The sequence below is a fragment of the Tachysurus fulvidraco genome, chromosome 9, assembly GCF_022655615.1.
Source record: "Tachysurus fulvidraco isolate hzauxx_2018 chromosome 9, HZAU_PFXX_2.0, whole genome shotgun sequence".
NCBI classification, from domain to species: domain Eukaryota; kingdom Metazoa; phylum Chordata; class Actinopteri; order Siluriformes; family Bagridae; genus Tachysurus; species Tachysurus fulvidraco.
In genome coordinates this window covers 19,273,945-19,286,630 of record NC_062526.1, presented here as the reverse complement: position 1 = coordinate 19,286,630, position 12,686 = coordinate 19,273,945, and the positions used below count along the sequence as shown (strand labels likewise).

General features: G+C 36.6%; 2 protein-coding genes and 1 long non-coding RNA gene across 19 annotated transcripts in view; all 3 read left to right on the top strand.

Moving 5' to 3' along the window:
- The window catches only part of LOC113637378 (interaptin-like), a 482,239-nt gene that overhangs the window by 169,638 nt on the left and 299,915 nt on the right, over positions 1-12,686 (top strand). The window lies entirely within an intron of this gene.
- On the top strand, positions 414-6,295 carry LOC125145483. 2 transcript variants are annotated; one of them, XM_047818514.1, is made up of 7 exons: positions 414-471; positions 2,636-2,731; positions 3,016-3,312; positions 3,415-3,708; positions 4,726-5,013; positions 5,124-5,414; positions 5,524-6,295. In XM_047818514.1, the coding sequence occupies exons 2-7, from the start codon at positions 2,638-2,640 to the stop codon at positions 5,718-5,720; spliced, it is 1,461 nt and encodes a 486-aa protein (XP_047674470.1). In that variant the 5' UTR covers positions 414-471; positions 2,636-2,637; the 3' UTR covers positions 5,721-6,295. The 2 variants fall into 2 exon arrangements, with proteins under 2 accessions (XP_047674470.1, XP_047674471.1); XM_047818515.1 differs by lacking the exon at positions 414-471 and having other exon boundaries at positions 2,283-2,731; positions 5,124-5,430; positions 5,524-5,674.
- On the top strand, positions 9,087-11,849 carry LOC125145495. Its single transcript, XR_007143881.1, has 3 exons — positions 9,087-9,118; positions 11,167-11,257; positions 11,559-11,849. It is a non-coding gene; the product is annotated as an uncharacterized LOC125145495 (long non-coding RNA).

Genomic DNA, 12,686 nt, shown 5'->3' with positions numbered 1-12,686 from the left:
ATTTCTCTGTTAATTTTTTTGATTAAAATATTAGTTTCAATAAAACAAAAAAAATCTGTTTTTCGCTTCATTCAAGCTGTGAAACCAGGAAAGAAAAAATAAGAATGGGCTTTTGATGAATTACTGTGGTCTTTACTAACCTTTTTAGCCTGTCACTTCATCCTGGCTACTGTCCACACATGCCTGAGGAAAACAACCATTATAATGATGCCTAAGCAGTCTACTGCTGAATGTAATGAAATGCTTTGAAAGGTTTTCAGTCACCTCACAAGAAGGATAACAATCCTGACAAATCTGAAACTGAATAAACTGATTTAATTGATTTTCACACATTCATTTAGAATTAACTGGGTTATACACCTACGTAGTAGCAGTGTGTGTTCATGAGAAGGGTGGAGTCTGTACAGCCACAGAATAAAATGAAAGTTTCACTATTGTTAGACTGAGAGGGAAAAGAGAGCAGGACTAAGGGTAAGGTTATTTGGTCTATATATAATGTTACAAGAACACATAATACAGAGAGCAGTTAAAGCTCTTGAATGTTTTATATGTTAATATACATTTAAAGTTTAGTAAAATAACTAAAGTGTCAGTGTAAAATCACAGAAATATCAGACAGAAATTAATAATAAATGCTTAAAGTTGATTGTTTAAAGAAAAATGTGAAGGTAAATATCTGTTTAGACTGAGGCTGCTTTGTGACTTACGTACATTAAAACAATATAGGAATTATTTATCTTTGTGAAGAAAACAGCATTTTTAAATACAGAAAATATCACTTTATCAGAGTTTAATTTTAAGTTGGAAATCAGGAACAGAACACAGATCAGATACAACCAGGTTTTTTATTCCATGTGCCACGTATGTTGAATTAAATTTATCAGTGCATTTGAAGAAATCAATCTGACTTTTCAAAGAAATATTCGTTAGTAGACAGAGTGTGTATAGGATTTGTTGTATATATTGTATATGTTGTGACAGGTTTTGAAATTTATAAAATCTCAAACATGTATAACATTGCTAAATTCAGCAAAGGTTTAAATATCTACATGTAAATGAAATGTCTATCTTATACACTAAAGGATCAAGGCATTGCCTTTTATATAGGCAAATTGAAATGTTATTTATTTATTTATTTGCAGCATGTGCAATGCTGTTTAATTAGTTTCTCATAGCTTTTTGAAAAACTTTTCATTTCTTGCAGTAGTAGTCTAACACAGAATAAAAAAATTTCAATCTGTCATAGATTACTTGGACTTTTCCCTGTCTGAACACCAGGGGTCGTTCTGGCTGGCTTTAGTTCTTGTCTTGTATCATATGTTTTTATATTTGTTTTGTGTTCATGTCTCTTAGCCATGTCTTATCCTTTATCTGTCCCACCTCTGCACACATGTTCCTTTTGTCTCAACAATTGTCCTCCCTATTTATTCTGGTTGTCTTGAGTCCTTGTGTTTGTGTTTCATGTTTCCCTGTTTGTCTTTTTTTTTGTTGTTGCCATGTCTCCCTAGTGTTTTTCATGTCTTTGTATTTTTCTTTTTTCCTTAATAAATCCCCTTTTTATGTTATCCTTGCATTTGGGTCTGGATTTTATCCCCAAAGACATCCCCGCTTCTCTGACAGAAGGACAAACCCAGTGTGATTACATCAAGCTTGGAAATTAACAATTTTCTGAGCACTATTCTGGACTATTCCTTTAAGGGCTTCTGTGCATCTGCTTGGCCTCCTTTTATGCTGCAGAAAATGCCACCTCACTTCTTGTTTGTGTAGGATTTCACCAGCCTGATCTGGTTTATTTATTTTTATTCGTTTACATCTGTTCCTGTGGGTGACGCTGCTTTAACTCTGTTTTCCTGTGATGATGCCATCTCACTACTTGCCTGCAGGGGTATCTGTCTTTTTTTTTGTTCTTTTTTTTTGTGGACATTTACTTGCTCCAGTGGTGGAGGTGGCTCTGTCCCTCCCTTTCTGGATATGGCTCGGCCCTTCTGCTCAGCTGTGGACGCGGATTGGCCATTCTGCTTGCCTGCGGACGTGGCTTGGTCCTTCTGCTCAGATGCAGATGTGGCTCGGCCCACTCTGGCTATGCCCCCGACGTGGCTCAGCCCACCCTCTGGCTATGCCGCCATGTTCCTCGCTCCTCCATGATTCTAGCTGGGATCATTGCCCCTTTGGACTTTTTATATTTGTTTTGTGTTCACGTGCCTTAGCCCTGCCCTATCCTTAATCTGATCCCCCTTCTGCACACCTGTTCCGTGTCTCAGTGATTGTGCTCCCAATTTATACTGGTTGTCTTGCATCTGTATTTTGCCGAGTCCTTGTTTTTGTGTGTTTCATGTTTCTTGGTTTCTGTTTTATTTTTTTCATTGCCAAGTGTCCCTAGTGTTTTTCATGTATTTGTAGTTCTTTTTTCTCCTTAAACTGTTCCACTGTGTGTCCTTAAATTATGTTCCTACAGGAGTAGTTCAGTTTAAATCTCCTTTTTGTTCTCCACTGTGCTTTGTGCATCTGTAAGCATTGAGATACACCCATGACTAATGACAGACAGAGAGAGAGTGTGTGTGTGTTACATACCTGTTCCTAAAGGAGTACTGTAGTTCAGTATGTCTGTCTCGTGCTTTATTCTCCACCTGTACAGTGATGATAGTGGTGTTGTACAGTATCTCATCAGCCATGCAGTTCTGCAGCCTTCATCAGTGTGTCCTCTTCATCCTCATCATCATGTTTACCACTGGTAAGTGTCATTACTACACAAAAAATGACAACGCACTACACACCATCCTGCTCACCCACACTGCACATCTACTGTTACTTCTTCTGTTACAGACGTTCACTAACAAAAAATCTGCTCACCTCTGCATATTAAAATTATGCATTTGATATTCTTTCATACATTAATGAAATAGAAGTAAAAATATAACAAATTATATATTTACAGTATAGTGTATTGCCACCATACATACACTTATAGTTTGCACACATTTTTACTAACAAGTATATTGCTCTCACTTTTTTCAGCTCCTACTCTGGCTATTACTCCTGTAATGGTGAAGCTGAAACAGTCTGTGGTTCTTCCCTGTAAACAGAACTGCTCTGATTCTCTCCAATGGACTGTGATTGATAAACCACGTCTTACTGTAGCTGAGTGTAATCAGACATCATGCTGGTCAAAGGAGGGGTTTAACATGTCTCATGATCAGTATCTGAAGGGAGATTTATCTCTCACCATCATTGCAGCTGATTACAGTAACAGAGGTTTGTACACGTGTGAATGTGCTGGTGAAGAGGTCAATACTGTACAGCTCAGCATTGAGAGTAAGTTTACTTGTTTATTCTTTACTGAATTAGCTGTGAAAGTTTAAATCATCATGTGTCAGATTTGGAACTGATGAAGATTCTGATTTGTTTTCTCCTCAGCAAAGATGCTGTTAGCTACTTTAAAGTCTGGAGAAGATTTGATCCTACACTTACACAAATCAAACTACATGGAGTTGATTTATAAAAGTAAAGATTCACCTGATCAGTACGGTGAACAGATCTGCAATGTGACTGAAGACTCACTTCAGTGTAATGATGAATATAAACACAGAGCACTACTGAAAGACTCAGATCTAATACTGAAGAATCTAAAACCATCAGATAGTGGAGTTTACACCATCCGGGACACACTGCATAAATACATCAATCTTATTTACACTCTCTCTGTGAAAGGTACAGTTCAGTGAGAAAATATCTCATATCTGTTCTAAATATAATGAGTTCAAGTCAGTTTTAGACAACTGGATCTTTAATAAATTAATTATCTTAATTAGTTTAATTCACACTTTCATTTCTCTGTGTGTACAGATGCATTATCGGTTGTTGATTATTTTAGTTGTTAGTTTACAGCCGTGGCCAAAAGTTTTGAGAATGACACAAATGTTTTAAGCTGCTGCTTCAGTTTCTAATAAATGCATATGGCAAAATGGCAATTTGCATATACTGCAGAATGTTATAAAGAGTGATCAGATGAATTGCAATTAATTGCAAAGTGTTTCTTTACCAAGAAAATGAAGAGGAGAGGTGTGCCAAGGGAGTGGGCTCACTCAAAATGCTGCCTAAGAACAAAACAATGAATAAAGAATGGTACAAAAGCAAAAACTTCTCTCCAGAATGATGGAGCACCTTGCCACCTTGCCATAAGGCAAAAGTGATAACTATATGGCTCAGGGGAACAAAGCACCTAAATTTTGAATCCAGAGCCAGGAAATTCCACAGACCTTAATCCCAATGGGAACTTGTTGTCAATCCTCAAGATGCAGGTGGACAAACAAACACCCACAAATTCTGACACATTCTCCAAGCATTGATTATGCAAGAATGGGCTGTCATCAGTCTGGATGTGGCCCAGAAAATGTCTGACAGCATGTCAGAGCAAATTGCAGAGGTCTTGAAAAAGAAGCGTCAACACTGCAAAATATGCTTCTTTGCATAAACGCCATGTAATTGTCATTAGAAGCCTTCAACACTTACTTGTATGAAAAGCTTGTAAATATTCTTCAGTATACAATAGTAATGTCTGAAAAAAAGATCAACAAAAACTGAAGCAGCAGACTTTGTGAAAATTAATATTTATGTCATTCTCAAAACTTTTGGACATGGCCGTATTTTTAAATCACTTCAGGATAAAAAGAGAGATGATCTTTACCTTTCTTTCACCTGATATAAAGGCTTTATCCTTTTTTTCAGATAATGTAATTTCCCAAATAAAGGTGAAGCGTCATGGGTCTGTTACACTCAAATGCACACGGACTTGTACCGGTTTGGTTGAATGGATCAATAAGAATAATAAACATGTGGTGGCTTGGTGTAATCAGACATCATGCAACCCAGAGAAGGGATATAGTATTTCTCATGATCAGTACCTGAAGGGAGATCTGTCTCTCACCATCACTGAGGCTTATTACAGTATGAGGGGTGAATACTGGTGCATGTGTAATAAGAAGTGCATCAGTGAATTTGATGTCTCCATTCAGAGTAAGGCTCATCATTTGTTCTGTCAAACAGTTGGGGACTAGAAATAGCTTAAATTTAAGTTTGAATTGTAAAAGATTTATATAGAATTTGTAATGTTGTTTTCTTCTTAGCTGAGAACTCATCAGTTCACTTAAAGCCTGGTGAAGATCTGCTCATGGATTTGCCCAGAAGAGAGCCAGTGGAGGTGATTTATAGAAGCACCAGGAGTTTTGCTGATGATGCGGACGGTAAAAACATCTGTATATTCGAAGATGATTTTCTTGAGTGTATTGATGCATACACACACAGAATATCTCCAGTTCTCAAACTTGAACATGTGAACCTGACTGACAGTGGAGTTTACACCATCCAGAGCAGGAACACTCAGGAAGCCTTTTTCAACTACAGCATGTCTGTGGAAGGTAACATCTACTCTGTGTGAGTTCTAAACGTAATCGTCCTTCTTTCATGTCATGACCCACAGTAACATGGTCATAAAGTCAATGTTGAAATATCTTGTGTTTTTTGTAGAAGACCAGCCAAGACCAGATGAGAAGATCTGTTTTTCATATTTGGTGTTTGTGTTGGTGGGAGGTTTTCTGGTAGTTCTCATAGTCACTGCAGTGTGTGCAATTTACCTGAATTGCAAAGGGAAGGAAGGTGTGAAGAATGAAGTTCAGTATTGTTATTCTAGAAATGACTCTGACTTTTTAATCCAGAAAGTGTAATGGAAGGGTGATGTGTTGATTATGCTTTAATGACTTCCATCATTAGTTTATGAATAACCTCATTGTAACTAACAACTGTATTCATTCCTGTACCTGTTAAACCCTCAGTTTAAAACACACACTGTGACCTCTGACAGGCTCTGCTGCAGACTGTGGTGTGAGGTAGGGGCTGTGGGACAGGTCGAGTGAGCCATGAGTCTCTCTGATGTTGTACAAAATTAATACAAAATATGATCTTTCTGTGATAAATGAAAGTTATTCTTTTGAAACCTATTCTAACTTAATTATTTCTGACCTTCTGTGAATATGAGTATTTGTTGACTAGAAATTATTTGTACCAAAGATTGCTTGTGAAATTATTCAATGACTGACAGTGTTTTCTTTTCTTCAGGTTTTGTGTTTGAGTCATTTTTCTAAAAGCTCAATATAATGAACGATTAAAGCCCTTCTCCTCTTATGTTCCACAAGGAGCGATGCGTCCTGTTGTGCAGCAGTACAATAAATTGTGAACTTTTTGTGAATTTCTAATGAAGAGTAGCTGATTCATGGTCAATAAAAACATTGGCTCACTCCTCTCAAGGTTTCTTCCTTTTCCATCTAAGGGAGTCTAAGCCACAGTCACCTTATTCACTTCAGCCTTGTTCATTGGGGATAAATACAAACATATTTGAATTGATCTAATATTAATATTAAATATTGAATATTAAACAGTCTGTACTATTTTTCTTATGTTCTGTAAAGCTGTTTCGAGACAATGTTAAAAGCGATATACAAATAAATTTGAATTGAATTGAACAAATTGGGGAAGAGTTTAGTTCCATTCAATCAGCTCTGCAGTAAAGCTCAGGAACTGGAACAACTGCTGGAGAACATTTTTTGTGTCTGCACCATGTTTTTCTTTCTGCCACTCGGAAGCATTGTTTTTGCTCATATGTTATTTATTTTTAAACATTAAGCACTACATTACTCAAGATTTAACGAGGAGATTTATATTCTATAGTGTACTAACAATTGTGCTATGTTTTCTTTTCTGAAAAAAGCTGTTTTTCCATCTATTTGGTGTGTTAAATCGGAAAGTAAACTAAATACTACAGTACAATGAGCCTTATCTACTTTTACTATGTTTAAAACATCAGCTAAAACTACCTGATGACCCACCGCCAATTCTCTTTAAATGATTTCCTCATCTTTCTTTCAACACATAAACACGATAGTGTGCTTGATAATTCGATGATTTAATGATTGTAATAAGTTTAGGTTGTGTAAAATTTTGTATTTATTTTTGTTTTGTATTTAGTACAGTAATACAATAATTCATTCACTTTAGAGTAATGAAGCCTTTAAAGGCCAAACACTGCATCTACAATATCATTCACAAAAGTTCAGTAATAAGATTCAAATCCTGCTTCAGCCTCATAAATACATTAACATTTATAACATGTGGCAGATGCCCTTATCCAGAGTGATTTACAGAAGTGCTTTGTAGTCTCCGTCAATAAATACATTCTCATACTGAGTCACTAGGTCATGGACTAAGAATATTTACAGTCTAAAAACTTGGGGACACGTCACAGCTAGATTATTTCCCTCTCAGAGCTGAAGTGTGTTTTCTGAGCATGAACTGAACATCTTGTGGCTGTAACATTTTCCCACTGCAGTAGAAAGCCAAATGGATCTGAAAGTTAAAACAATAGACAATAGTTTTATGTTTAATGTTCTAATATTAACAATGACAAACTGCATTTAACTGTGATAAGTTTAGCACTGTGCTCCATTGCTGCTTATTTGCTCAGGAGGTGAACAGTGTTTTGTTTGGCACATTTTATTTAGCATTAAATAATAGCTAACGTGAAAAAAATAATTAATAAAAAATGGGAAATGAATCTAGTCATTTATGTCATGTGTGTGTCTGATGAGGCCAAAAAAGCTGACTTGCACCAATGTTTCTTGGTGGTTTTCAGCTTGACTGGCATCAAGGCCCAGATCAGCCTTCATTTTGTAAACCAACATTACATCAAAGTTGTTTGTCATATGAAAGTAAAAGGAGAAATGTGTATTCATTTTGCATATTAATACTATCCTTATTCCAACAAAGTAAAATAGTCATGAAATAACTGCCTGAGATAACAGGAAAAAAAGCTAAACTTACCTACTGAGTTGTTAAGGTTGTACTTGTAAGGTTTTGTAGTAGAAAAAGTCTATTAAACTCAATGCATTTGCTGAATCAAGTGTAATTAATTATTTACTTGACTTTAATATGACGTTGGATCACTATACCTGTATGAATCCATACACATAATCCTGGGTAAGTGTAATTTAACTAGACTAACAAATAAAATTAACAGTGAGACAAATGTTGAATTACAAAATAACTAACAAATATAAACAAACACAACAAAGCTTTATAATAAGAACAGAAGCATAGCCTGTGGAAATCTGGAGATTTTTTTTTTGGTTTTACATTTGATGGATTAAGTGCTTTCTCCTGTATGTTTATGATCTTTTTTGTTGTTGAGATGTGTCCAGATTCTATTGCTTTCTGATGAATTATCACCAAAAACGGATGCTATGGGGAATGTGTTTTTTAATTATTTTGCCAGTTGAAATTGTTATAATATTCTAATGTTTTAACTTCTCCTGTTTTGTGACCCATGAATTGAGAAACATTGCTATGCTTATGAGGGTGACACAACTTCTGTGGCTTAATCTCATAGAGAGAGAGAGAGAGAGAGAGAGAGAGAGAGAGAGAGAGAGAGAGAGAGAGAGAGAGAGAGAGAGAGAGAGAGAGAGAGAGAGAGACAGTCAGACAGGCAGAAAGACAGATACATTTCTTCTGTCTCATGTATCTTTGTTAATTTTGTTACATTACTTTTAATTATTTAAATCTGTATTTCACTTCATTCAGGCTGTGAAACCAGAGAAGAAGAAATAAGAATGGTCTTTTCTGATGAATTACTGTGGTCCTTTACTAAACATTTTAACCTGTCACTTACTGTCTACTACTGTCCACACATGCCTGAGGAAAACAACCATTATAATGATGCCTAAGCAATCTACTGCTGAATGTAATGAAATGCTTTGAGAGGTTTTCAGTCAATTCAAAAGAAGGATAAACAATCCGAAAAGTACTAATCGTCATAGTGGACCACCGTTGATGTAATAATTGATAGATTCTTCACAGCACTTCTGTAAGTCACTCTGGCTAACAGATTCTGACAAATATGAGACTGTGCAACAAATATGAAACTGTTAGAATTACTTTAGAATTGACTGGGTTTTACACCTAGTAGCAGTGTGTGTTCATGAGAAGGGTGGAGTCTGTACAGCCACAGAATAAATTGAGTTTCACTATTGTTAGACTGAGAGGGAAAAGAGAGCAGGGCTGGGATCTTCACAGGGTAAGGTTATTTGGTCTATATATAATGTTACAAGAACACATAATACAGAGAGCAGTTAAAGCTCTGGGAAATGTTTTATATGTTAATATACATTTAAAGTTTAGTAAAATAACTAAAGTGTCAGTGTAAAATCACAGAAATATCAGACAGATATAAATAATAAATAATAATAAACAAATAATAAATGCTTAATGTTGAGTAATGAAAAATGTGAAGATATATATCTGTTTAGACTGAGGCTTTGTGACTTAAATTAAAACAAATAGGAATTATTTATCTTTGTGTAGAAAACAGCGTTTTTAAATAAGAAAATATCACTTTTTGTTCCTCCTGCAGTTTTTCCCCAGACTCTGATCTCTGAACTCAGTGTTTATGATCACATGATGATTTTCACCTGCATTCATTCATTTTCATGACAGATTCTGAATAAACTGGTTGTAAGGATCCTGCAGTGACACGCTGTATAAATGCTCTGGGTTTATACTGAAATGTCATCTGATCAAACAGTTTATCAGAGGTTTTCACCAGAAATTCCACAATATGGAAGTTGGAAATCTGGACAGATACAACCAGATTTTTTGTTCTAAAAAAGTCTTCTAAAACAGAATTTAAAAAAATCAATCTGTCATAGATGGCTTGGACTGTTCCCTTTCTGAACACCAGGGAGGCAGTTCTGGCTGGCTTTTGTTTTTGTTTTTGTACCACTTGTTTTCATATTTGTTTTGTGTACATGTCTCTTAGCCCTGTTTTATCCTTAATCTGTCCCGCCCCTGCACACCTGTTCCTTTTGTCTCAATAATTATCCTCCCTATTTATACCGGTTGTCTTGAGTCCTTGTGTTTGAATCCACTTTTTTATGTTATCCCTGCATTTGGGTCTGGATTTCATCCCTGAAGACACCCTCGCTTCTCCGACAGTAGGACTCTGACCATTCACAAACCCAGCAGAATCACCTCAAGCTTGGCAACTAATGATTGTTTGAGCACTATACTGGACTATTATTTTAAAGGTGGGGTGCACGATCTCTGAAAGCCAATGTTGACATTTGAAATCACCTAAACAAACACGCCCCTAACCCAAATGGGTGTCACCTCTGTTTTGATAGCTCCGCCCCACACATACAACTATTATGGTGGACCCTGCTGGGGCAGCTGGCCGAGGGGATATTTTTATGAACTCAATGAGTAATACTACAGTAATACAGGTCAAATGTGTTTTTGTCGTACTGTGTGTTGTACCGTGAAAGGTTTGGCTCCGTTTCACGTGGAAGACGACGTTCAATACCTAGAACCCGAGGCATAGGTAATGGCAGAGGTATCCGTCATGTCAATCTTTCAATCACTTTCAGCTAATGTCAGACATGCGCACCGAACACTCTCTCTGCCGGATATTCAGAAGACACCCCTTTCTGCTAATTGGCTACATTGGTTTGTTTTATTAGTCAGCCCGACAGTTTTCTGAAGCATTTTTGAAACATCGTGCACCCTGCCTTTAAGGCCTTTTAGAAAGTTCTGAAATTTTGGTTTTCTTCTGTAGACATCGCTCTGTATCTGCTTTGCTTCCTGTTTTCCTGCAGAGGATGCTGCCTCACTTTGTGGAGGATGTCACCAGCCTGACCTGGTTTCTTTATTTTTATTTGTTTACACCCGTTCCTGTGGGTGACGCCGCTTCACTCCATTTTCCCATTGAGGATGCTACCTCACTACTTGCCCACAGGGGAATCTAACTTTTCTTTTGTTCTTTTTTTTGTGAACATTTTTTGCTCTTGTTGTGGAAGTGGCAGAATTTTCTTTGGTGGCAGAATTTTCCCTTCCTCCCTTTCTGTACATGGGTCAGGCCATAGCTAAGCATTGGACATATCTTGATATACCTGATGTGTGTAAGTGACATGACAGAGAGAGTGTGTGTGTGTGCTCGGGTGTGTGTGTGTGTGTGTGTGTGTGTGTGTGTGTGTGTGTGTGTGTGTGTGTGTGTGTGTGTGTTACATACCTGTTCCTAAAGGAGTAGTTCAGTATGTCTGTCTCTTGCTTTATTCTCCACCTGTGCAGTGCTGATGGTGGTGTTGTATCTCATCAGCCATGCAGTTCTGCAGCCTTCATCAGTGTGTCCTATTCTTCCTCATATTCATGTTTACCCCTGGTAAGTGTCAGTACTCACTGCACATCTAGTGTTACTTCTTCTGTTACAGAAGTTCACTAACATTAACAATTGAACACAATGCTCTCTCTCTCTCTCTCTCTCTCTCTCTCTCTCTCTCTCTCTCTCTCTCTCTCTCTGCTCACTGAGACCCTCTGCATATTAAAATTATGCATTTGATATTCTTGCATATGTTAATGAAATATATATATAAAAGTGAAAATATAACATTATATATTTACATTATATCACGTTATATTACAAATTTTTACAAACAAAGGATTTTGTTCTCACTTTATTTCAGCTTCTACTCTGGATTTTACTTCTCTAATGGTGAAGCTGAATCAGTCTGCGGTTCTTCCCTGTAAACAGAACGTCTCTGATTCTCACCGATGGACTGTGATTGATAAACCACGTCTTATTGTGGCTGAGTGTAATCAGACATCATGCTCGTCAAAGGAGGGGTTTAACATGTCTCATGATCAGTATCTGAAGGGAGATCTGTCTCTCACCATCATTGCAGCTGATTACAGTAACAGAGGTTTGTACACGTGTGAATGTGCTGGTGAAGAGGTCAATAGTGTACAGCTCAGCATTGAGAGTAAGTGTACTTGTTTATTCTTTACTGAATTAGCTGTGAAAGTTTAAATCATCATGTGTCAGATTTGGAACTGATGAAGCTTCTGATTTGTTTTCTCCTCAGCAAAGATGCTGTCAGCTAATTTAAACTCTGGAGAAGATTTGAGCCTAAAATTACACAAATCAACCTACACAGAGTTGATTTATAAAAGTAAAGATTCACCTGATCAGTACGGTGAACAGATTTGCAATGTGACTGAAGACTCACTTCAGTGTAATGATGAATATAAACACAGAGTACTACTGAAAGACTCAGATCTAATACTGAAGAATCTAAAACCATCAGATAGTGGAGTTTACACCATCCGGGACACACTGTATAAATACATCAATCTTATTTACACTCTCTCTGTGAAAGGTACAGTTCAGTGAGAAAATATCTCATATCTGTTCTAAATGTAATGAGTTCAAGTCAGTGTTAGACAACTGGATCTTTAATAAGTTAATTATCTTAATTAGTTTAATTCACACTTTCATTTATCTGTGTGTGCAGATGCATTATCGGTTGTTGATTATTTTAGTTGTTAGTGTACAGAAAGTTTTGAGAATGACACGAATGTTAATTTTAATCTGCTGCTTCAGTTATAAATATATGCAAATGGCAATTTGTATATACTGCAGAATGTTATGAAGAGTGATCAGATGAATTGCAATTAATTGCAGTGTCTCTTTGCCATAAAAATTAACTAAAAAAAAAATAAAAAATTTTACTGCATTTCCGACCTGCCACAAAAGGACCAGCTGACATCATGAAGGTGGTGCTTGAAATCATTTTACTTTCTCTGTCAACCAT

Coding starts and splice junctions, on each gene's coding strand:
- LOC125145483 (XM_047818514.1), top strand. CDS start 2,638: ATGATAGTGGTGTTGTACAGTATCTCATCAGCCATGCAGTTCTGCAGC. Junction 3,313..3,414: donor TGTACAGCTCAGCATTGAGA/GTAAGTTTACTT, acceptor TTTTCTCCTCAG/CAAAGATGCTGTTAGCTACT. Junction 5,014..5,123: donor ATTTGATGTCTCCATTCAGA/GTAAGGCTCATC, acceptor TTTTCTTCTTAG/CTGAGAACTCATCAGTTCAC.